General features: G+C 32.8%; 1 protein-coding gene across 1 annotated transcript in view; it reads right to left on the bottom strand.

The window, feature by feature from the left end:
• LOC132730396 (long-chain-fatty-acid--CoA ligase ACSBG2-like) overlaps positions 1-21,507 on the bottom strand; it is a 32,852-nt gene extending 11,345 nt beyond the window's left edge. Inside the window, 6 exon segments of the mRNA XM_060716310.1 lie at positions 191-392; positions 1,448-1,536; positions 1,967-2,052; positions 3,344-3,505; positions 4,592-4,821; positions 21,323-21,507. Of these exon segments, the coding sequence (XP_060572293.1) occupies positions 191-392; positions 1,448-1,536; positions 1,967-2,052; positions 3,344-3,505; positions 4,592-4,821; positions 21,323-21,381 (828 nt within the window). The 5' untranslated portion in view covers positions 21,382-21,507.
• Between the last annotated feature and the right edge of the window lie 5,562 nt (positions 21,508-27,069).

Here is a 27,069-nt window from a genome sequence, read left to right as displayed (position 1 = left end):
ACTTTTCTATTCTAAGTAACAATGACCTTGACCCTAGGGAGGCAAAAGGCACTCCCAAGTGAGGTATCCACATAAGCTTGTTATATAAGAATAACTCAAGTTATGTTTGATGCCATACCAACTACCTGCAATTTACAAATCTAATAACCAGGATTTCCAGAATTGTAAACCTTGTTTTAAAGCTACTTACAGAATAGATTCCATCCCTCCTTTCTGCCACCTCACCAGTATATTGTATTATAGCCTTCAAATGAGGCAGCTTATCCCATACTTTAATTATCTTCTGTAGCTGCATATGATTTTCAACAACAACAATATTAGCTTGACAATCTTCCAGTACATACTGGCAGGCCTCTGGAGTGTTAGTAGTGTAGATTCCAGTTGCTTTACCCCTGATAATAATCATGATAAATATTGTAAAATTCACCTCCTTTTCTTCCAAAAAATCAACAAATTTTAGTTTAAATCTTTACAAACCTTTAAGCAAGATAGAAAGTTATGCCTTTAAGGCTTTTTGATTAACTTACTTTACAAAAGGAGATAATGCATTCAAAATAAGGTTAGAGTTACTGTCCTTGTTCAGGGATCTTCAATTATGACACTGAAGACATCTGTGAATATCACCAGGCCCCGTGTTCACAAAGATTTAAGGATCAGGATCAAGATCAGGATCAAATATAAAAACCCTGATATTCTTCATTGTTTATCCTCATAGATAAATATCTGATTATAAATATGATAAAACTGGACTTGAAATAGCAAGTATATGAAATTTTAGAATAAATTAATTGTTAATTTTGCAAGATATGGGCATTTTACAGTTGATCCAAATATTGATCCTGATCCTAAAATTGATCCTAATTTTGATCCAAATATTTTTGTATTTGTTTTGTTATTTGTTGATTTTATCCCAAAATAGTTTTTTTTTCGTTGCAAATCAGCATACTTTTACATTTTGAATATTTACAATTTAATTCAACAAGACACAAATACTTTTAGTAACATTAAACAATGAAAATAAAATCAGGATCACTTGATCCTGATCCTGATCTTTTCTTAGTGAACACGGGGCCAGTTTTTATGAAAACAGATCTTGCATGCAAAAAAAATCTTGGCTATTAACAAACTTTACCAAAAAAGCTGAATTAATCCACATTGAATTTTGTTCCATGAATTTGTCCTGTAAATGATTCACCACTCATTTCCATGATTTCAGGAAGTCTGATATTCAGCAGTTAACAATATAAGCTCTGATTAGACTCGTACACAGAAATATGTGATGACTGGACAATGTATACACTAACATTCAACGGGTGAATAATGTCAGAATGAAAATGCAATGTATGAGAAATATATTTCAAAACAATTATGTTAAGACTAATAGTTTTGTCAGCACTTTTTTAAGTACCTGTTATAAGGCATGTCAAAATATTGTTACTACACTCACCCAGCAAATATGGCACCAATAAAAGAGATATACCATTCCGGGGCATTAAATCCTAGTATACCCATACCATGACAGGGCTCAAGTCCAAGCTGAAAGTAAAATAAGAACTTATTATCAATATATAAATGCCATGTTTTGATGCCAACAAATTTACAACCCCTTGATGGATTTCACTTACCAGTATTGCCTTTTCTTCACACACCTAAATGAAGTCTGCAAATATTTTACTGTATAAGTTGAACTTAATATGTTATATGAGCTGTTAGACAGACAGCAAGATTTACCTCAAAATACATGTAGCAGCTAATTTTCATCATTTTTGTAGATAGGTCAATCTACGAATTTAAAATTCAACAAAATCTTTATGATTTTTTTTTAATGCATTATTTGAAGTTGACCTTTTTGCACAAATTCTCTATCCACTGATATAAGAGCCCACGAAAATGTACTTTGTGTCAAAAACAACCACAAAATTTCATGCCCATGAAATGGAAGTGAATTTACAGAAATTATTTATACCTTTATAAAACTTTTGGCAGCCTGTTGTGATTCCTTATAGTAACGTTCGTATGACCATTGCTTCCATTCACCATCTCTTTTCACAGCTAAATTATAATAACATTATTACAAATGAATTCGCCAAAAGCATATAATTTTCTTGTAGTCACAAAAAAAAATCTTCATTGGTCATATCTGATCATATAAAGGACAAGATCACCTAAGTAACACAATTAAAGCAGTGTTTATGCTCAACAAAAATTCAAAACTGAACGAGTGTGAATCGTCATTAAAATTTTCCAAAGATAGTGTTATACTTGAGGAAATTTCACAATTGAAGCAGAGTGCACACTCACTGAAATTTAACAATTGTAGCATTGTGCGAAATCATGAAAATTTAACAACTGATGCAGTGTGTTTAAATGATTTCTTTATCAATTATATAAGATACATATCCTTAATGATGGTAGGCCATTTTCAATATATCAAGTCCAGGTGACATTTATGTTTTACAAATTCACCACCATTTGGTATGTTAGTTTGCCTATCTGTACACATTGCGCTTTTTCTCTGTTTGATGTTGTACAATTATATCATCATGAACACTTGTATTCTTGTTTGATTACATAATTATTACTAGTTATTTTAATTTAAGTAATTTATTTCAATATGACGTTTGTGTATATATGTTGTGTATATGTAAACTGTTTATACATTGTAATTACTGTTATAATATGTGCATCAGCTGAGGCCCACATGGAAGATTGGGAAACCGAACGTGTAAGCCTCGTTGAATAAAGGCGTTACTTACTATTAAAGGGATACTCAGGCAAATTAATGACAAAATATCAAAATGATCTTATGTATACACATCACGCAAAAATGACATTTTTTTAAAGTCTCAGCATGAATTTCTGTATAAATTCTATATATTTTGTGTTTGAAGCGTTGAACGAAATTTAGACGCCAACAGAATCACCGAGTGGTTCTAAAACAAGTCAGGTGACTTTAACAAACCCTGGAAGTTACAATTACAGATATTTTGGATATTGTACAATTGAAACAAGTCTAAGTCATTCATTTGACATGTTCTTTAACGTTTCAAGAGTTCATTTTGGCAACTTTTGCGAAATCTTAACACTCTTACCTGACCCACGTGGGTCAAGTTAGGAAACCACCGTTCTATTCTTTTTAAGGAGAAAAGTTTTGTTCCTGTGACTGCCTAGTGTATTCAATTTGAGGACATTTACATAATAATGAATGAAAAATTCAAAACGAAGAAATAAAAATTTTGCCTGTGTCTCCCTTTAAATGTATGCCAGAATAACCATTCCTCTTGTTAAAAAAGCTATCAAAATAGAAAGAAATATTAAATAAATCCTTAAAATTGACTAATACCTAATGCCAGATGATTTGGTAGCCTTTCTACAGTTTTTCTAAATACGGTAGGTATAGTGGTGGGCTTCACCGATGCTGGACCGGAATTACCCATCCGTAGTTTAACGGTTCCCTTCATATCTGTTGTCCATAAGGAACTTGCTGGTAACAAGTCATCAATATCTGTAATACAAATTGTCTATTTTACAGGCATTTTCTTTTTGGTCATTTCAAGAGTTCCATCAATACCACTGGAATTGTCTACAAAACATCATAATTTCTGCATAGTGGTAAAGGGAATGTTTAACTGTATACAATAACAATGTGCATAATAATAAAATACAATTTATGACTGCTCTTTGTTTAGGTAATAGATATCAAATTTGAGTGCATTGATGTAGAATATTACACACTTCCAGATCAAATGCATAGGAATATAATCACAAAGGCTGATAGGCCTTAATCACAAAGTATTTGAACATGAAACCATGCATTGTTATACTATAATGCTAGAAAAAATAATATCCATTTTCATTCTAACATGCAAATAAAAAAGAGAATTGATAAAAACATGCTGAACTACATTGAGCATAGGAGTAATTTTGCTGACATCATTTGGTTTATTGATGTCATATCTGATTTCCCTTTTATGCTATTCTATTCTGTTAGACAATAGAAATATATTCAGCCAACACAAAATTGCTAACTCAGGAATAATAATATCTGTCAATTATGTTTGCGGTTCAGATCAGAATATCCATCCCGAGGGGACCTGCCCATTGGGCTGTAACAAGGCTTGCCGACTTACTGCCCATGTGTGGGTTCCCGAGGGACGGATATTCCAATCCAAACCGCAGACACATGTTAGATATTTTTCTCGCATATTCTACCATATTCCATCATATTTTAAATTCTTTACCTTAATAAAACAATTTTCCATGGAATTTATGTCATATTACACCCATAACTATTTTCTTACACAGCATATGAACTTACATCTTCATTCATAACATCAAAATTATGTCATCCTAAGCATATCATTGTATAGCACACAACTCATTTGGCACCCCCAATGCCTGACAAAATTTCTGGCATATGTAAAACTAATGGAAACACCAGTCTGATATGCAAGAAAAGCCAAGACAAAAGATAGGGGAATAAAATATACCTCCCTTTATAATGCATAAAGATTAAGAAATATTGGCTTTGGAAAGAGGCCTTCTTTGAACATCAATGGTATTTAAAATGTTAACATAAAACCTGAGTTACCTTTTTTCACCACAGCTGTATCACCATAACTATAGGGCTTTTCTGTACTGCCATTTTCCACTGTTTTAATGGAAGTAGCAACAACTGGTGCTGAAGTATTATTCCCCATATTGTTGTCACCTTTATCAAGTATCACATTAATATCACCTGCAGCTGCTGCTTCTGTAGGTGTCACAATACCCTCTGATGACTGAACACCTTCAAGTTTAACATCACCTAATGTCAACTCACTGGAATATAAAATTAAACATGTTAAGCAGCACATATATACAGGTAACCTAAAACACCTTTATAATGATAAAAAAGAACAAAATAATTAATATAAAGTTCAATAGCACATATCATAATTTCAAATTGAACCAATTGTAATTACATATATATGTAATATTCAATTGCATGTGTCTATGTATTATGAAAGGGTTCAGGGGAGAGGGGAGGTCAAGATAGGGAGGGGGTGTTCCTTTCTATCTTAGTCTCAAATATTAAATCCAACATAATATCTACACAAGATTATTTTCCTTACTTCAACAAAGACTTATTATATATATACTTATCTATTGATAAAACTGAACTTAAAACTGACCTATCAAAAATTGAACTGAACTATTATTGAACTATGATATATTTTTTCTCAGTATATTATTACAACAAAATGTATATTAAACATCATAAACACTTTTACTTAAAAAAAAATTTGACTATCCAAGACCTGAAACCACAGAAGTAGAAGTCCTTAAACTGAATGTTTATTGTATGTTTACACATTATAAAAATTGCTTTGCACACTTGACAAACACTTCAAACCATGCTGTGTTCAAGATCACCTTTTTTAACTGGAGATATCTCCGTAAATAAACATTTCAAGATACAAGATTGTTGAGAATAACTGCATGTCCTATAAATACCAGAATGAAATCCAACATTATCTTTCCTTAGATAGTTAAAGTAATTGCTTAATTATTTCTATAAATGAAACAAGGCTATGAATAGTAAAATCAATGGTTCCTGACATCCAATATGTGGATGGATTGTGATATATGAAACATTTGGAAACACTATCTCGGCACTGGGATATTATTAACAAAATCATGTTAATCACAGGAAATATATAAAATCTCAAGATGTCAAAAAAGACTAGAAAATTTAGCCCCTCAGATATAGCCCAATCCAACATTTGCCCTCTAATTTTTGCTGTGGCAGACATAGCCCAAGCCGACATTTGCCCTTTGATTTTGCTATGGCAAACATAGCCCAATCCAACATTTGCCCTCTAATTTTGCTGTGGCAGACATAGCCCAATCCAACATTTGCCCTCTAATTTTGCTGTGGCAGACATAGCCCAATCCAACATTTGCCCTCTAATTTTGCTATGGCAAACATAGCCCAATCCAACATTTGCCCTCTAATTTTGCTGTGGCAGACATAGCCCAATCCAACATTTTGCCCTCTAATTTTGCTATGGCAAACATAGCCCAATCCAACATTTGCCCTCTAATTTTGCTGTGGCAGACATAGCCAAATCCGACATTTGCCCTCTGATTTTGCTGTAGTAGATATTTGCCCCCCCCCACATCATATGTTTTGAAAAGATGGACATTCCCCCCATAAAAAATTTTATTGAAACAAAGGGCAGGCATTTGCTATTTAATTAATTTCTACCCCGGTTGTTTTTTTTTCTTCTTAAGAAATGTCACTAAAGAAGTTGTCACCACTGTGTTTGTTATATTAATTTGTTTTGCCAAGTAGATTGAACATAATATGCATTAAATCAACAGTTTCATCAGTATTCTTAAACATGTGTCAGTTTCATTTTACTCATTATCTTTAATTTTTTCTAATATTATACATGAGTTTAAATTGTTAAAGAATAACTATTTAAACATTATTTCAATTAGTTTTCTATAAGAGAAAAAGAAAGGAATAGTGAAAAAAAGAACCCAGAAATTTTAACTTCAAGCTTCGTTTTTGTTGAATATCATAAAGACCTTATAATGTACTGTTTCCTTTCATAAGGACCTCAAGTAAGAATATACAAAACAGATACAGTATTTTTGGTCTAACCTACGCTAAGAAACTAAACATGTAAACAAATAGTAATTTAATGCTGATAGCTGCTGACTTAATTTATTCCAATATATTGAGTAAAAGTTCACCTAAATTAATTAAATCTTTAGATATAACAGTAAACAGGACATTATTTATATACTTAATATTATGATTGTAAAAACCGATTATTCTTTAGACATTATCAAAGATAACACCCTTTGTTTTTGATTACATCTAAAACCACACAGTAGAACTACTTTCAAGTTCAAGGTTATTATGAATAATAGCCAGGGTGTTCTAATTGGTCTTTACATGGCAATTGCCCCAGTGGGCAAAAGTCTGTTTATCACAGTCTAGTGGCAGTGGTCTATTGGTCTCCCCTCTACGCTTTGGTCATGCACGCTGCAAAGAATGCACAGGGCATCAGCAGAAGATTTGCGGGTTGGCGGATAGGCAACTGAAAACTACCTATAATTTGGTTCACCATCTACTTCATCTATGACTGCAGACTTCAGCTGCCAATGTCTTGACTAAAGCCGAGGGAAGTGGCCCTACAAAGTAGGCAGGGACAATGAGGAAAGTGTGCAGGGGTGCGTGAGCCCCTAGCACAGAGTGATGGTCTGAAAGGCAGGCCCTTTGCTTGGCACCAACATCCCTTTCAAGGCTACCTTCTTTTCATATAATCTCATGTTTCTGAACATTTAGGTTCTCATTGACTGACGTACAGTGACCTACTTTTGGCTAATATATTTTTGGCTCCGTGGAAATTGCACAGAAGTAAATTATCAGCACTTAGAGCTTCAAAATCAACTCTTTTAGGGCATGACTAGTGACATCTCCGGGGTCCGTAATCAACAGCGATAGCTTCATTTATGCCTTAACTGCGGATGGACCCTCATTAAACAAAGACTTCAGTCACAGACAGTGGTCTATTAGTAGTAGATGCAAAGCATAAATATGCAGGTGGTCCAATATTTAATTCCTGACAAATTCATTGTACAATTACTTTACATAGCCAGTTTAAACAAATGAAAATGTTACCTTAAAGATAACAGAATTATATAACACTTCCAAGTGCACTTCTCAGTCAAATTATAAAAATATTAACATTTCCACATGATTAACTAATTTTCCTGCTTTAATGTAATAAAAAACATCGAAAACATTGTCTACGATCTTTTTCAAATTCTAAACACACATATTTTTATCATACATGTATATGTAACATGCAAATACAAACATTATAAAATTTCAAGTGTTTGCTAACAGGTTTTCATTCAAACAGTATAGATACAAAATGCCTCCTTAGGCTCTGAGACATTTTTTACTACAAAATGCACACACACACGGGTCAATAACTTTCCAGTTCACACTATAAAATTTATACATTTATATATTCAATAGTTCAGTTGTGTTTTTTTTTTTATATTATATATGACAGGTCTGTAGCACTTGTACAACCCGATCAAAATTCTCCTATACTCCAATACTATATTCTGACGTTTTGATAATTAAATCCCGCAAACTAATTTAAGTAGAAAGTTATAAATGGTTCAACATACAAATTTAAAACTTGTTTCATAAATGTTAACAAGGGTGCCATAGTCACAAAATACGCCCGTTTACGAAAAAGCTTTAGATGAGAGGGGGGAAATTTTTAAAATGGAAAAAAAAAAAAATTTTTTTTTTTTTTGTTTAATTTTCCCAAAAAAAAGAAAAAAAAAAAAAAAAAGGCAAAAGGTTTTTTTTTCTTGCACTGTGTTGTTAAATGAACCTTAAAACAAATCAATAGGGAAGATATTGCACAGAATGTGTGACCTTGACCTTGGTCGCAGGGACCTGAATTTTATGCACGGCACTCAGCCTCACAATGATGAACATTTGTGCCAAATTATATTGAAATCCCTCTATGCATGTAGAAGTTTTGCTCAAGACAAGTGTTTTTCTATGAGCTCTAAACTGTGACCTTCACCTTTTGACCTAGAGACTTGGTTTATGTGCAGGGGCACTACGTCCTCATGGTGGTGAACAATTCTATAAAAGTAACATTAAAATTCCTCCATGCATGTAGAAAATATGCTCCGGACAACATCTGGATATTTAATCATCTCCAGTGACCTTGACCTTGCAAATATTAACCTAAATTAAATGTGTAACACCTGTAGTCATGATAAGTTACCATTTGTGCTACAATCACTCAATAAATGATGACTTAATGGTCCCTATAACCATCTTCAAAATTTTATCTGAACTTTGACCTCTATGTGTAACCTTGACTTTGGTCGCAGGGATCTGAATTTTGCATGCGACACTCAGCCTCACAATGGTGAACATTTGTGCCAAGTTATATTGAAAACCCCCTATGAATGTAGAAGTTTTGCTCCGGACAAGCGTTTTTCAATGAGCTCTAAGTGTGACCTTGACCTTTGACCTGGAGACCTGGATCATGCATGGAGCAATACATATCATGGTGGTGAACATTTCCATAAAGTATTATTAAAAAATTCTTCCATACATGTAGGAGATATGCTCCAGACAAAGTCTGGATATTTCACCATCTTTAGTGACCTTGACCTTGCATATATTGACCTAAAGTACATGTGTCACATCCGTAGTCATTATAATGACCATTTGTGTTACAATCCCTCAATAAATGATGATTAAATCGTCCCTATACACATCTTCATATTTTATCTTTTTTTAAACGGGCGTATAAAAAAGTACATGTAATTTAATAACTAAAAAATTCTGATTTAAGATTTTATTCTAGGGGAAATACATTTCATTACAATTCTTAATCTTTGAATGAGCTGAACTGATATTTACTTGAAAATTAAAATATGATTAAATTTCTATGAGAAAGTATTTACATTTGATAAGGTAATTACTGTCATGATCTTTATGAACAAATACCAAGTCTACAGAACACCATAGTTATCACAGTTAAGAATCTTGACCAATGAATGAAACATGTGTAAATAAATGTTACATTCTTTAGAACATACTCAAGTCCAAGAAAGAGGATTATTTCATGCCCTTTGATTAAATTTCTATTTTTAGAATTGAAAGTGAAAATAGATCAAGGGGAGTAATTGTGTAAGTCATTTATGAACAAAGTAATAACTTTGTTGTCTCCCTTTGATTAAATTTTTTTTACAAAATCTGGATATTTCATCATCTTTAGTGACCTTGACCTTGTATATATTGACCTAAATTATATGTATCACAGCCATAGTCTTGATAATGACCATTTGTGTTACAATCCCTCAATAAATGATGACTAAATGGTCCATATACACATCTTCATATTTTTATATGAACTTTGACCTCTATGTGTGACCTTGACCTTGGCCGCAAGGACCTGAATCTTGCACGCGACACTCCGCCTCACAATGGTGAACATTTGTGCCAAGTAATATTGAAAATCCCTCTATACATGTGGAAGTTTTGCTCCGGACAAGCATTTTTCAATGAGCTCTAAGTGTGACCTTGACCTTTGACCTAGAGACCTGGATCATGTGCGCGACACTGCCCCTCATAGTGGTGAACATTTATATGAAGTTTCATTAAAATCCCTCCATACATGTAGGAGATATGCTCCGGACAAAATTTGGACGCCGCCGCCCGCCCGCCCGCCCGCCAGGGGCGTTCCCATAATACGTCCCGTTTTTCAAACGGGCGTATAAAAAGAAGTTGACTGATATATCTTGCCTCTTTCTTCATCAATAATACAGATATTTTTACCATATCTATAGTATGTTTAGTGAGTCAATTTACTGCCTCACTAGTTATGGAGTATTTATAAAGATGCATGACTGCTTTTAAAACTAATAAGACTATAGTTAAACACTAACATATAGTCTAAGAAGATATAACCAAAATAACCACTGTCCTGCTGATCTGACTACACTCTATGTAATTTTGGCAGCTTAATTTTTGGGATTACTAAGTCTAAATTACTTAAATCAACATTCACTTGCAAGACATTAATGTCCATAGGGTAAAGGTTAAAATCTACAGACAAAATTACACCATATAGTATAAAGTACATTTTGTTGAATGATCTACTGTGCCTGCTTTTGCAAAGTACAACCTGTGTTTAAGACCACCTCCAAATAAAGACCACCCTGTAAATAAAGGATACTCTTCAACAAACCTTCATTAAATATATCAGAGAAACCTCCAAACGAAGACCACTTATCTATAAAGGTCATATTTGGTCTCTCCCTTTGATGTCCTTTATTCACAGGTTTGATTGTACAATAAGTAATATTTTGACAAGTTCATGCTTAAGTATCTCTAAACCAGCAAACTCAACTAATATATAATTAACATCTATACAGGTGTGAGATATTTTATACTTAAATCATTCAAACTAAAACTTAGTGCTCGCCAATTTTTTTAAGCCAATCACCGACGAGGATTTTTCAAATTTTCAGGTTTCAAATCTTAATAGAACAGATTTTATATAAACTGGACGTTTTATATTATAAAACGCAAGTGGGCGGAGCACTATGCCGGTGAGAGTGCATATATTGGATGTTCTTCGTAAATAAGAAAGCTACAGTCGCTTCGCAAGCTCAGCTCCTTTTTAGCTTTCTTATTTACGAAGAACACCTACTCTAACCTATACATAACTATAAAGAGATATTTTTTAGCATCCTGCAAAAACAAGACACCTAAAATTTTTGTTTACATTTGGTTCATTAAAACAATGCCTAAAATCAAAATTATAAGTTTTTAACACTCACATTTATATTTCCCAATCTAAAGCAATTTCAATCCATATTTTGTGAAATAAATCCATAAAATTAAGAATCTCTTCCTAGGTAACATCAATAATATAGATCCATAACAAGTAATAGTTAAAACATAATGTAGGAAAATCCTTAAGGATAAAAAACAGAGCAGTCAAAACAACAACAACTACTACAATATAACTGTAGTAAATATAGCATGTATAACACTGCTATAGTAAACAAAATCAGTGAAAGTATACAGTATTTTAACTACTTTTAAATTAATTATTCATTGAACCACATTTTACAGTCTTTTTGAATCGATATGAAGTTATAGTAGCTTATAAAAACCAATACTCTACAGGGAAAAAAGTTAAAAATAGAATAAATAAGTCACATGATACAATTGTAGTACATGAAAATGTTGTCGCATCAGATAAAATAATATTGTCATATTTGAAACCATTTATCTCACATGTCAACAATAACTTGATCTTTATCAAAACTTACCTATTCATTATTTACCTTGTAAGTCATGCAAAGCTATTTGAAGGAAAGTCATCATTCTTACAATTCTTTAGATAAAATAAATAATTTTTATACTTTTTTCCTAAAAAAAAAAAAAAAATAGTTTTTTATTGTTTGAGAACATGCAAAGAGATGGGAAGAAAAATAAAACTGAGGTAAAAAAGCTTTAAAACATTAAATTTGAATTTCTAACATATAATTGTATTAACTAAGAAATTAAAACGAGAGAGACATTTAAATAAATATACTGGTACTAAGAATTAATTTTTGTGCTCTTCTAAGATTTATTTGTTTTTCATTTTTGGGTCATTATTTTCTGGGGGAAAAACAACAAATGATTTTAAATTGTATACACAAATCATTGGTCCAGACCTACATCAAGAACCATAGTACATAAATCTTGCAAAAATATTTCTTGTTCCGTCACTTCAAAAAACCTCAGTGAAGTACCTTTAAAATGCCAGCTGTATAAAATTTAAATACAGTCCTAGGACGGTAATTAGGTTTTACAATGCTTGGAAAACATTACTTTAATCTTAAAGAAGTTATGATATATATAAACACGTGAAACAGTCCTTTTATACCCAATTCTGCAATCAATACTGTAAAACACTTATTTTTCGCGAGAACCTTATTTCGCGAATTTGAGGCAAAATGTCCAAAATAATTATTTCGCGTCAACATGAATTCGCGTCTTCCCGAAAAATGTGAAACCGGAAACCCGATGTCATTCAGATATTTTCTGTCCTTTCCGTTCACTAACTTTGCGTCCTTTATTGTGCGACGAATGCATTTATATCTGTATCGATTTTTCTGATAGCTTGCTAATCTTCTTGTTAAGTGAAACCGTCTGTCTAAAAATATGTCAATAAAGTTTGATAATTTTTTGATATGTGTTCACTGTGTTAAAGTTTCACTGATTAGCCATTCAAAAGCAAACAGACGAAAATCAATTAAACGGTGCTGTAATTTGCCTAACCTGTAGTAAACAATTATGTTTACCCTCCGGCTTAAACTGTAGTACAATACAATAGAATACAATAAATAGAAATGTTACAAACAACTCGCAGGTGCTAAAGTATTTGTACCAATTAGAACAATCTGTAGAAATACCATTAAAATTTTGTGAGACGCATTAATTTGTTTATACTTAATTCTAGTGCAAGTCACGGTTACCTTCCTTGACACAGGTAATATGCAGCGAAGAAGTTTTTTTCCAATTCCTCAATAATACCAAATTGTTACAGGTATATATTTCATACTAGTAATCTGTACGGTATGTATATGCTGCAACACTTGAATAGCGACATGATGTAACTAGAACTGGTTCCGATACTTTCCCGCAGATGTATATCCATGTGTATGTATTTTCGGATAGTGTTCATTTTCGGACAAGTGTATAGACAAAGTGAAATTTTCGCGAGAGATATGAATTCGCGTCTTAGAAAACTCGCGAATATTAGCGAAAATAAATTTCTCGCGAATAATAAGTGTTTTACAGTATTCAATTAATTGAACAAATTATGAACATATTTGATAGCATTTTGTCAAACAAGAGCCACCGCCAGGAAGGACTATGCTCAACTTTTTTTTTTCTTACTTCTAAGGTCAAACACATTGAAGAAAGAATATTCCTATAAATTATACTCCTAGAAAACATAACTGTTTTGAACGAACAAATTATAATTCAAATTTAATACTTGACCTCGCCGGTAAAGATCACATTTGAATTAATTATCATTGCCATCTTTGTAGTACCGGGTACATGTATGACTTTGTTCTTTTGTCAAACAAATTGAATTAAATCCACAAATAAATAACAAAGATATGACAATTGTGTAAATTTCATAACTTGACCTTGAAGGTATCCTGCCAATTATTTTTCCAAATTTTATCAGCCATCAGATTTCAATTGAATTTTTTTTACAAATTTTGTTTCTTCAGAAATCTTTACAAATAAAAAGGGTAAAATTTTGGGACATGTAATTACAGTCAATGTTTAAATGTAAATGTTCAACAGATTGTTAATTGAAACTTTGCCGTAATTTTTGCCCTCTTACTAAATACTTGCAATGATATTTCCTGTCTTACTAATATTATTTATTACTGGAGCACCATCTAACTGTAACATTACTAGTTAAACATCAGTATTTAACAAGGTTATGATTTTTTTTTCAGTATAAAGAGATCTAATCTGTCACTCACAATGGGTCAGACAATTGATAAATATACAAATTTTCATAAGAAAGCATTTAATTTGGTGCTTTGAGTAAATGACATTGTCATACAAATAAATTGGCAATTATCATCAAGCCATTATACAGAGAACGTACGAAAATTATGCTATCAAAATTGGTCAAAATTGCCAATGGGCTTAGCGTAAATATAATTATAATTGTTAAATGTACATAAAATTATTCTATATAGACCACTCAAAAACATATCAACATATTGAGAAATACAACACATACAAACCTGAATCACATATCAATGGTAATAGGTTTTTATTTAGAAATACATGTATAAGGATATATTTAGACTTTCATTTTAATTCGAGAACAAGAAAATGGGCATTATCAAGTTTGACACAAAGAAGTTCTGCAGTGGGTAGAATAATGCAACCCATCAGTTTATGCTATTGTCTTTATTTAACAAGTAAGTTACTAATGATGCATAAAAACTATTACGTTGACAATGTTTTTTTCGAGCTTTGACTGGACTAGGAAGACTCGATTGGCCTTGAGCCTATTCAGGGACAAGCTGTCTTGAGTTTAATTCAGGGACGAGCTGTCTTAGGTTCTATTCAGGGACGTCAGCTGTCTTGAGTTCTATTCAGGGACGAGCTGTCTTGGACAAGCTGTCTTGAGTTCTATTCAGGGACTTCAGCTGTCTTGAGTTCTATTCAGGGACAAGTTGTCTTGAGTTCTATTCAGGGACAAGCTGTCTTGAGTTCTATTCAGGGACAAGCTGTCTTGAGTTCTATTCAGGGACGATCTGTCTTGAGTTCTATTCAGGGATGTCAGCTGTCTTGAGTTCTATTCAGGGACAAGCTGTCTTGAGTTTTATTTAGGGACGAGCTGTTTTGAGTTCTATTCAGGAATGTCAGCTGTCTTGAGTTCTATTCAGGGACAAGCTGTCTTGAGTTCTATTCAGGGACGAGCTGTCTTGAGTTCAATTCAGGGACTCAGCTGTGTTGAGTTCTATTCAAGGACGAGCTGTCTTGATTTCTATTCAGGGACGAGCTGCCTTGAGTTCTATTCAAGGACGAGCTGTCTTGAGTTCTATTCAAGGATGAGCTGTCTTGATTTCTATTCAGGGACGAGCTGTCTTGATTTCTATTCAGGGACGAGCTGTCTTGATTACTATTCAGGGACAAGCTGTCTTGAGTTCTATTCAGGACAAGCTGTCTTGAGTTCTATTCAGGGAGAAGCTGTCTTGAGTTCTATTCAGGGAGAAGCTGTCTTGAGTTCTATTCAGGGACAAGCTGTCTTGATTTCTATTCAAGGACGAGTTGTCTTGATTTCTATTCAGGGACGAGCTGTCTTGATTTCTATTCAGGGACAAGCTGTCTGGAGTTCTATTCAGGGAGAAGCTGTCTTGAGTTCTATTCAGGGAGAAGCTGTCTTGAGTTCTATTCAGGGACAAGCTGTCTTGAGTTCTATTCAGGAACAAGCTGTCTTGAGTTCTATTTAGGGACAAGCTGTCAAGAGAATGTACCTAAGCAGAAGCACAGACTCAGATAGTTTCCCAACATGAAACAAGAGGGCCATGATGGCACTGAGGTTGCTCACCTGTATATAGCCCCCCCCCCCCACACCCATAAGAAGATGTTTCATGCTAAACATCAAAGCTCTAGCTCATTGGGCTTTTTAAAAGAAGATTTTTTTAAGTTTTAACTATAAACATATAGTTAAAAACAATGACACCCCTGGGGCGGGGCCAGTTTTGACCCCAGGGCTTTTATTTGAACAAACTTTGTAGACACTTACTAGAAGATGTTTCATGTTTAATATCTAAACTCTAGCTATTTGGGTTTTTTCAAAGAAGATCTTAAGTTTTTGCTATACACATTTAAGGAAAATCAATGACCCCCGGGGCGGGGCCAATTTTGACCCCAGGGCTTTTATTTGAACAAACTTTGTAGACACTTACTAGAAGATGTTTCATGCTTAATACCTAAACTCTAGCTATTTGGGTTTTTTCAAAGAAGACTTTCAAGTTTTTGCTATACACATATAAGGAAAATCAATGACCCCCGGGGCGGGGCCAATTTTGACCCCAGGGCTTTTATTTGAACAAACTTTGTAGACACTCACTAGAAGATGTTTCATGCTTAATATCTAAACTCTAGCTATTTGGGTTTTTTCAAAGAAGATTTTTTTAAGATTTTACTATGAAGCATATAGGGAAAATCAATGACCCCCTGGGGCGGGGCCAATTTTGACCCCAGGGCTTTTATTTGAACAAACTTGGTAGACACCTATTAGAACATTTTTGATGCTAAATATCTTAGCTCTAGCTCTTTGATTTTTTAAAAGAAGATTTTTTAAGATTTTACTATGATGCATATAGGGAAAATCAATGACCCCCTGGGGCGGGGCCAATTTTGACCCCAGGGCTTTTATTTGAACAAACTTGGTAGACACTCATTAGAACATGTTTCATGCAAAATATCTTAGCTCTAGCTCTTTGGGATCTTTAAAAGAAGATATTTTAAGTTTTTACTATATGCATATAGGGAAAATTAATGACCCCCTGGGGCGGGGCCAATTTTGACCCCAGGGCTTTTATTTGAACAAACTTGGTAGACACTCACTAGAAGATGTTTCATGCCAAATATCTAAGCTCTAGCTCTTTGGGTTTTTAAAAGAAGATATTTAAAGTTTTTTCTTTCGGTTGCCATGGCAACCAGAGTTCTGCATGGAATTAAAGTCTTTGAACAATTTTTAAAGGTGACCACCAAAGGAACATTCCTGTGAAGTTTGGATAAAATTGGCCTTGTGGTTTATGAGGAGATGTCATTTAATTAAAGTAAAAGTTTACGGACGCCGGAGGGACGCCGGACGAAAAGCGATCACAAAAGCTCACCCTGTCACTTTGTGACAGGTGAGCTAAAAATAGAATTTATATACTATCAACTATAGTTTGAGTAAGTTATTCAAAGTCAGTGGCCGCATTTAACCACTCTCCCATAAAAATTGCCATAAAATATTAGAAAAGTCATGAAAAATAAAATTTAACACATTTCTAGTGAATTTATATATTTAAAAGTTGGTAGCTATGAATTAATTCGAAGCAAACAGTTAATCTGAATAGCACAATAAGTTACACAATTCAACCACTCTCCCATAAAACTTGCAATAAAATAAGAACATGAAAATAAAATTCAACATATATAAGGTAATTAAATGTACTGTATTTTAAACTTGGTAGCTATGAAGCAAACAGTAAGTCAGAACAGCACAATAACTAACACAACTGAATGTTCTACATCGGTAGGAATTGAAAATCTAGTCAAATTCTGTTTTTGCATTTAAAGAAAAGACAGCACGCTTGACATATCTACTACTAGATGCAGTAAAGAAAGATAAAACAAAAGCAAAAAACAATTGAAAATCAATTTCAAGATAAAACTCAAATGTCCAACTTTTCTACATCATAATTATATGGGTGCTAGAGTTATGTACCTTATCACATATGATGAAGGTGACGATTACAGGAACAAACATTTGAAGTTTTAAGTAAAAACCTAAAGTAATAAATAAGATATTGTAAAAAGAAAATTTAACTACACAAAAACTTCATATACGTTGTTACATCAAACTACAAGTACATTGTACAATAAAGAAAAACTTCAGTATCTCATACTTTACTACTTTCAGCTACAAATTATCAGTTACAGCAGATCTTATTTTCATCTTTTTTAATGTGAAGAAAACTATTGTACAAGTGGTTAAGTTTAGCGATGTGGAAATATTTGTAAACTTCAGAGATTGATGTAAATCGCTAAAATTTACTATAGCGTAAAAACAACAAACCTTTAATTAAATTCTACCCTTGCATGCTAATATTTCATCACACTAAATGTCTGGAATTTTACATTCGCTAACTTAATTTTCAACATGCGGAAATATCCACATTTAAAGTAATAATGCAGCTTGCCTCCAGATTCAAGCTTATTTTCAAGAAAATTTTTAAAATGTATATAAGGTAAAATATTGCTAAATGAGTAATAAATACATTACAAACAGCAGCAACAGTCCACATAAATTACCAAAAATAGGTCAAAATATCCAAAAATAGATTTACTGCGTTAGTCACACAGTAGAAATTAGTCACGCAGTAGCAATATAGTGTTAAATACTGCAAAACCTGTCCTTAATCGCACATAACACATACATTATTCCTTGAATATTGAATCTTTTTACATTTCTTAAAATCTCATTTATATTTTTCTCAAGTTTGATTTTTTTAAAAATAATTTTGCTCATTTGGAGGCATGCAGCTTTAAGGTTATTTGACAAAAGACATAATACCTACAATAAAAACAAGTTTGTAAGTCCTAACCGATGTAAAAATAAAACTCCTTATCTTAAATAACAACACAATTCTCTGACCCGTAATTTCCAAATAAACATTTTCAAAAAAGATATGTAATGGCCCATAAATATGTTTTAAAAGGTAGAAGAGCAATGCATCATCAAGTTTGACAATCACTAACTCTCAGCCTATCTATAATTATACCCGAGGTCAGTGACCAAAAAAGCAAAAAATAGTTCATCTATAACGGCCAATGACTTTTTTTGAAAACAATTTTAACTGTAAACAAGCTATAAAAAAAAAAAGAGAAATAAAAATGATAGCATTTTGAAGGCTTAATGTGCCTCTAAGAGTTTATGTACTTTCTATGTACTTTCTATGTACTCTCTATGCACTTTCTATGTACTTTCTATGTACTTTCTATGTACTTTCTATGTACTTTCATTACTGCTGACAGCAAAATTTGTAGTACTGTATTTTAACCAAACAATTTCAAGTATTAATTCTTTCATTGTTGAACTGTTATACTTTCATGCAGCTCTCAATAAAATTTGACATTTACAGATACTGACAATAGCATTTACTAGGGACCTTATATTTTTAAATGAAAATCAAACTGCTTCATGCCAATTTCATAACTTTATACCATAACCTTTTCCCTCATATAAGCTTGTTTTGACGGCTTTTTGCCCCCCCCCCCCCTCTCCCCTTTTTTGAGGCCTCAAACAGTGAAAAAATGCCCTATTTAGGCCCCAAGCACTGTTTTTCATTTGAGAAATGTTGCTAAAAAAGGTGACCACATTTTTGGCGCTGTCCCCCATCAAAATGTTACATTAGGGGGTTGCCAGAAGGGGTTGTGCCCCCTTCTGTTTTGGGGGTTTGAAGGGGGGCCGGTAGTCCCCCTCATCGCCAAGAAAATTTTGGATCTTAGGGTAACTAGTAACCGAGGCTGAAAAGCCTTTTACTCTATCTCAATTTATTGAGAAGTTGCAGCACTTTGAAATCAGTTTTGATGGAACAAAAACAATGCAAAATAGTGATTTTTGGCAATTTTGAGACGTCCCCCCGTTGCCATGGTAACAGGAAATTGAGCATGCTGTTACAGAGGCTATGGTCTAGTCAACATTTGTGCCAAGTTTCATTAGTATTGAAGCATTTTTTCATAGTTTCATAGCAGTTTGAACTTGTTACAGGAGGCATTTCAATGAAAACGGCCATTTTTTGCAATATGCTCATGGGGTAAAAGGTTAACTAATAAAACAACCGTTCGACAGTGACTTCATTGATCCTTTGCTTGCAGCAGCTAAATATACTCATGTGACCAGTGCAGACCAAGATTAGTTAGAACATCCATGCCATCTGATCATGGTCTGCACTGTTTGCTATTCAGTCAACATGTACCTGGTATTTCAAACTTTTGCCAAAAATTTATGAATGGTCTTGTTTTGTCCAGATTAAACAAGAGGGCCATGATGGCCCTGAGGTCGCTCACCTGTATATAGGCCCCCAGGGCGGGGCCAGTTTAAACCCCAAGGCTTTTATTTGAACAAACTTGGTAGATACTCATTAGAAGATGTTTCACAATGTTAAGTTTTTACTACACACATATAATGAAAAACAATGATCTCCATCTCTCCTCCCTCCCCCCGGCAGGGCCAATTTTCACCCGAGCGCTTTTATTTGAACAAACTTTGTAGACACTCACTAGAAGATGTTTCATGCTTAATATCTAAACTCTAGCTATTTGGGTTTTTTCAAAGAAGATTTTTTAACTTTTTGCTATACACATATAAGGAAAATCAATGATCCCCGGGGTGGGGCCAATTTTGACCCCAGGGCTTTTATTTGAACAAACTTGGTAGACACCCATTAGAACATGTTTCATGCTAAATATCTTAGCTCTAGCTCTTTGAGTTCTTTAAAAGAAATTTTTTAAAGTTTTTACTATATGCATATAGGGAAAATCAATGACCCCCTGGGGCGGGGCCAATTTTGACCCCAGGGCTCTTATTTGAACAAACTTGGTAGACATCCATTAGAACATGTTTCATGCTAAATATCTTAGCTCTAGCTCTTTGGGTTCTTTAAAAGAAGATTTTTAAAGTTTTTACTATATACATATAGGGAAAATCAATGACCCCTGGGGCAGGGCCAATTTTGACCCCAGGGCTTTTATTTGAACAAACTTGGTAGACACTCACTAGAAGATGTTTCATGCCAAATATCTAAGCCCTAGCTCTTTGGGTTTTTTAGAAGAAGATATTTAAAGTTTTTTCTTTTGGTTGCCATGGCAACCAGAGTTCTGCATGGAATTAAATTCTTTGAACAATTTTCAAAGGTAACCACCAAAGAAACATTTCTGTGAAGTTTGGATGAAATTGGCTTAGTGGCTTATGAGGAGATGTCATTTAAAATAAAAGTTTACGGATGACAGACGGACGGACGACGGACGGACGCCGGACGAAAAGCGATCACAAAAGCTCACCCTGTCACAAAGTGACAGGTGAGCTAAAAATCACACGAACAATCGGCACACCGCAGGCAGAACTCGAACCAAGGGTCTCTGGTTTGCTGGTCCAGTATGCTAACCACAGCACTAAACCGAAGCGCCTGTTGCGTTTTCTTCGTGCTAATTGGCATATATATATAAATATATATATAGATGTGATTTCATCAAACTTTTGACTGTTTCATATCACTAGTCCATGTAATATGTGTTCTGTATAGTAAAGCAAAACATGTCCATTGCAGAAGTTACCCAATTTCAGCCAGTTAAGGTTCAATTTATTGTTTCCTTAATTATAAAATTTTCCTAAATTGTAAAATTTTCCTAAATTGTAAAATTTTCCTAAATTGTAAAATTTCTAAAAAAATTTACCTTTTAACATCCTCTGGTCCTGTCATTTCCTGTTGAGATTCTACTGTTGCAGTTTCCATGGTTACAGATCTTTTCTTCCTTTTCCGCTTTTTTATTTAATTTACCACATTAATTCTTCTGTTTCAGCTTCCTTATAATTGACTGTTAACATTTGTTATTAAATAACCTGAAATGAAAATATGAATCAAAGTTCAATATTACAAATCTTATTAATGATACAATTCATGCATGATTCAGAAAACTCACTAAATCTACCAATGATTTTGGTAAGCAAGTTAGCAGATTACAATGTACATAAACTGGCAACATATTCCATCTGAAATGGCAAAATATTCCATCTTGAAACATGTAAATGAATGTTTTATATTTGTATACAGCATGGTAGAGTAGATGCATTATTAGTGTACAATTCATGTATGCAGCATGTTCACAGACTTAATGGCTTTATCATTGTTCATTTTTGCTTATAATAGAATTGATCTGTTGATCACATTTGAAGGAGCCTTAGATTGATCACATTTAAGGGAGTCTTTCACTCCACTGCAGTCCACATGTTGACACCACAGAATTATACTGCCCTATATAATACCCCTGAGCAAAGTAAGGCAATGTAGCCTGAACTAGCAGTCCCAATGATAAGACTCCAACTTGATACTCCTCGATTTCAAGGCCGTATAAACCTATCACTGTGCCCCATAAGGGTAAATTTATTATTATTTTTCACAAGAGGATGCTTATTTGTGCATGAATCAGCACTGTGTACAATATCACAAATCCTTTTTTTCCCTTTTTCATCAAGTCCAAAGTTCAAGTATATCTTTTGATTTCCTTAACAATTGTCTAAACACATTATATACCATTAAATTCGTAATAAACGCCCCTCCCCTAATAAAACGGGAGCGTTTAATAGGAATTTCACAGTAATAGACATATACTCTGGAATCAAGAATATTTGGGGTTTTTTTCCCAGCTACTCTGTAGGTACAAACAAACTTATACAGTTACAGCTTTGAAAATAAGCGAAACAGGTTGACTAATCTATTGTGACGGGTAGTGCACCTTGAAACTTTAACGGTAAAAGTTAGTTTGTACCTACAGATTAGCCGGGCAAAACCCACATTTGCTGAGGTCCTGGATAACGTCTATTTATACCATTAATGCAAATAGCTTTCACACAAAATTTCCCTGCATAATTATTTTTTTAACAGTTCCAATATTCCTTAATTTCCTCCTGAATCTTTATTACAGTTTACAAATAAAACTACAAACTGTACTCAGCATACACACAACAGGTAAGAAAATTTCAATGTTAGAAAACGTTTAATTGCAAACATTGTATGCATACCTTCTGTTTTGCTATAATTAATGTATTACAGCAATCCATTCATCTAGCTTATATAAAATTAATGGATGAACAAACTTATATACCAAAAAAAGCAAACTTCAGATACAAGCCTATATTTTACTATTTACGGTTTAAATTCCCAGCTAATATGAGTTAAATATTGTTTAAATAACTTAATTTTTTTGCCAGGCTGGTTAAGTAATTTTCCGCAACACTACCTTTATTGTGATTACGATACATGTTCATGCATCAACACTCTATTCAAACATCTTTAAAAAAAAACAACTTAAAAGTAAATACACATACTAAAGAAAATCTCACCAATTCAGATGAAGAAAAACTAATTTATTTTGGTATTAAATGATAAATCTAGATTTCAATAAATATATAGAGCATATCCAATGTATATATATTAAAGAATATGTAATGCTATATTGTTTAAAGTATATTGTTACTGAATAAATAATAATAAAAGATAGTGGGGTAGGGATCAAGTTGCTGGACTGGACAAATAAAATACAATATTTATGTGTGTTGGGCATTAGATTTTATGTTTTTATTCACAATATCAGGTTTATACCATGGCTTTATAGCTTTTTCTGTTGGTGAAAAAAATCAACAACCCTAAGAGATTGTCACTGACTGTATTTTACTTATTTAACACATAATTCTTTCATTACAACTGTGCATGCAGGTATACTTTTAAAGAAAACATGCATTTAATTAAACAGCATTTACGCCTGACCAATTTAATTTTGTAAAAACATACTAATAAACTTTAACCTTTACTTGATTAGGTTCATCAGGATAATATAATCATCTAAATTAATTATAAAGCAAAACAGTAGCAAATGTTGTATAATAGACGAGTAAAATACTATGCCATCAAATGAAGTTTAAATTTTGGTTTAGATTAATACATACAAGTATTTATTTAGGTCATAAAAGAGATAAAATCAACATGATGTGGTGTTATGTTCATGGTTTAAATATATTAAGCTACTATTAAATGTTATTATAAAAGAAATGATATGAGCCGTGCCATGACAAAACCAACATAATGGGTTTGCGACCAGCATGGATCCAGACCAGCCTGTGCATCCGCGCAGTCTGATCAGGATCCATGCTGTTTGCTTACCAACCCTATTACAAGTAGAGAAACTGATAGCGAACAGCATGGATCCTGATCAGACTGCGCAAACCCATTATGTTGGTTTTGTCATGACGCGGCTCATATTATTATGAAAGAAATGATATTATATGTCAGACTTGAGCATCTTGAACTATTTGTTTTTGCAGACTGTAATATTGTCGTATTCAAACTACTGGTAAGTGAATTACATGTATATGTAAAGCAGTCTCCTCAGCAACCCGTCATTGATTAAACAGAGTGGAATAATCTCAAAATAAAGACCTCTTGTCTATAAAGGTCATGCTTGGTCTCTCAGTTGGGTGGCCACAGGTTTAACTGTACACTGTTATGTACAATTCAGGTTATCTAAGAATGCTAGATCTACCAATATATAGCAGAATATGAGAAAAGAATTATTATAATCAAATTGTTCATCTAACTGTTTCCAGTTATATCTGTTTCCCCGGCAAATAAAATAAACTATTTATATAAGAATGAGAGAGAGAGAGAGAGAGAGATTCAGCTTATTATTGGTAGATACATTTACTGATCAAATTCATACAGAATGTTACAATATCTATTAATTTTTTTAGACAGGTAAAAATAGCTTACTACTAATTATAACATGCTGATTTTGCCAAGAATTTTATTCCTCTTTGAATGAATAGGTTCAAAAGCAAATTGTTGGAAGTGATTATCTTTGCATTAAAGTAGTAGAGACAAAAATATACTAAGTGGGTTTTTTTTTTCAGTTTTCCAAAATGAAAGAAACTAAGAAATTCCTATATTTTATATTGAAGATCTCCAATAATTTGATGATTAACATCTGAAAAAAGGTGAATGTTCAAACCTAAGCATGCTAGCAGAAATTAATTACAACCATGAGACCAGTGCAGACCAGAATCAGTTGGCACAATAATTATTATATGTGCTCTCTAAAAAATGGTCAGCACTAGTGGCTTTTCAGTCGATACGTTTTTCGAATTTTTCCCGCAGAAATCATAAATGATTTGTCAAGATTCAAAAGAGAGTAAGTCTATTAAAGCCATCTTATAACATGGTAAGGGCTGGTAACTGTGTTGCAAAAAATTTTTTAAAAAATACTGGAAGGAAATTTAAACAAAGCTATCACCCTAATTTTAATAGCTCTCTAAAATATAAGATACAAAAATTTTCATACATTTTGTATAACCATAAACTCATTTTTTGATGTAGATAGTAAAAATTATCAAAAATTTATCATTAAATTTGTGTTAATCAAAAGACTTACCTAAAAGATTACCTCAAAAATAACATATCCCAAATGCATGTAACTTTGATTAAAGAAAATAAATTAATACAGTATTTCATATTTTATCTTCAGCAAAAAAAATTGTACCCAGTACTACCCATAAGATTTGGTAGATTTTATGATTAATAATTGTATGTACAGTCCACTTTAAAAATGTTACTAGTGCATATGCTTCTTTAATAAATATGAAATTAACTTACCTTAAAATTTAATATCTCCGAAACTGATGTTACAACATCATTTAATGCTATATATATTAAAAACACAGTAGGAATTTTGCAATTTCATATTGTACATGTAAAATGTAGAACTTTAACACTGGACTTTGAACACTGACTAAAGCACATGCCATTATTGCTGGGCAAATGCATATCTATCTATCTTGCGTCTACCTGTAGACAAGCTCGTTCTCACATAAAATGAAAACCATCAGAAATATCTATTAAAATCTGTAATGAGCATTATTTCCTGAGTTGAAGAATTTGAAATTCAATAAAATTTTAATACCATAGGTAAATATTCCTGTCAGGTGTTAGTAATTGAAGAATATTTTGAGTGTTCCAACAGACATTATTATAGATAAACCATCTTCCCTGTATTCCAAGGTATCTTATAATAATCTAAAAGTATATTACATATTCACAAAAGAACATTTAACAATCCTGAATAAATAATAAATATATATATATTTATATATAACTTAAAATTCATAGATTAATTCATTTCTATCAGTAATTACAATAAAATCTTACTTATTCCAGTGTGTTTTGATATTGAAGAAAAAAAAAGAAGTTTAACTCATTTCCTTTGTTGTCATTTGGTCACTGTCTTCCCATATAAATTGAAAATTGTAAGTAAACAGATTATCTATTCAAATTGTAAGTATTAAACTATATAACTTCCTTAGTAGTTTATATGTGTTCAACTAGCCGCATTAAATTTATAAGTACATCCTTATTCCTTATAAATGCATTCAGACAATTATCATTTCATTATTTACTTAACCATATGAAACCAAAAGTGCTTAGCCCTTCCTCCTATCAGTATTAAGAGTGGTGGCAAAGTGGTTGTAATTAACCCAAGGATTACTGGTTCCATGAATTTGGACCCAGTCAAGGACAAGCCATTGTTTCCTTGAGCAAGAAATTTTACATTAATTGCTTTCCAGGAACGGATTCGAGAGTGTTTCAATATGCATATAGCTTCCTACGCAATTAAACTAAAATAAATTTGTATAAACTAAGAGCCAGGTTAGCTTGCATATCCCTTCAGCCACTATACTGTAGGTAGATCAATTTATTATTTTTTTATATTGAAATAATCTAATAAATTAGCAGGGCAGTTTCAATCACCAAAAACCAGCAAGTTAATTTTGATTTTTTTTTTGCATAAAACAGCTGCCAAGGATTTCAATTCAAAAGCTTAACTATTTGCCAATTTTTTCTGAAAAAAAAAACAACAACAAAAAAACACCACTTAAATAACTCTTTGAATTACAGTAAACTCCGCTTATAATGAACTCATTGGGACATTTGAAATCTGTTCCTTATATCCGGAGTTCCTTGTAAGCATATAGCGAATTTGTTCCTTGTATAAGGAGTTTTTATAGCGAACAGATTTGCATGTAACGAACTGATTGTTTACCATCGTCCTCCATTTTGAAAAGCATTTGTTTTAGAAAAAATAGTCACTTATATCTTTTTTAGACACAATACCCGAGAGCGTCCTTTTTTTTAATTTTAAAATCCTTTGTTATTTCAGTTTTAGTTTTACTCCCTTTCACAATTTCTCATAAAATACATCATTTTGTTTCTAAACTCAGTGCTTTTCGTTTTCGTTCCATGATTAAGAATAAACAAAATTTACTATTTTTCTTCCTTTTATATTGAATATCTTCTATTTTATTTTAAGCGTGACTTTTACTATAAAAGATATAGATTTCTTTCCATTTCAATCAATCGTACTTTGTGTGATTATAA

The sequence above is a fragment of the Ruditapes philippinarum genome, unplaced genomic scaffold, assembly GCF_026571515.1.
Source record: "Ruditapes philippinarum isolate M1 unplaced genomic scaffold, ASM2657151v2 ctg1213_1_1_1_1, whole genome shotgun sequence".
Taxonomy (NCBI): domain Eukaryota; kingdom Metazoa; phylum Mollusca; class Bivalvia; order Venerida; family Veneridae; genus Ruditapes; species Ruditapes philippinarum.
This window is presented reverse-complemented; position numbering and strand designations above follow the sequence as displayed.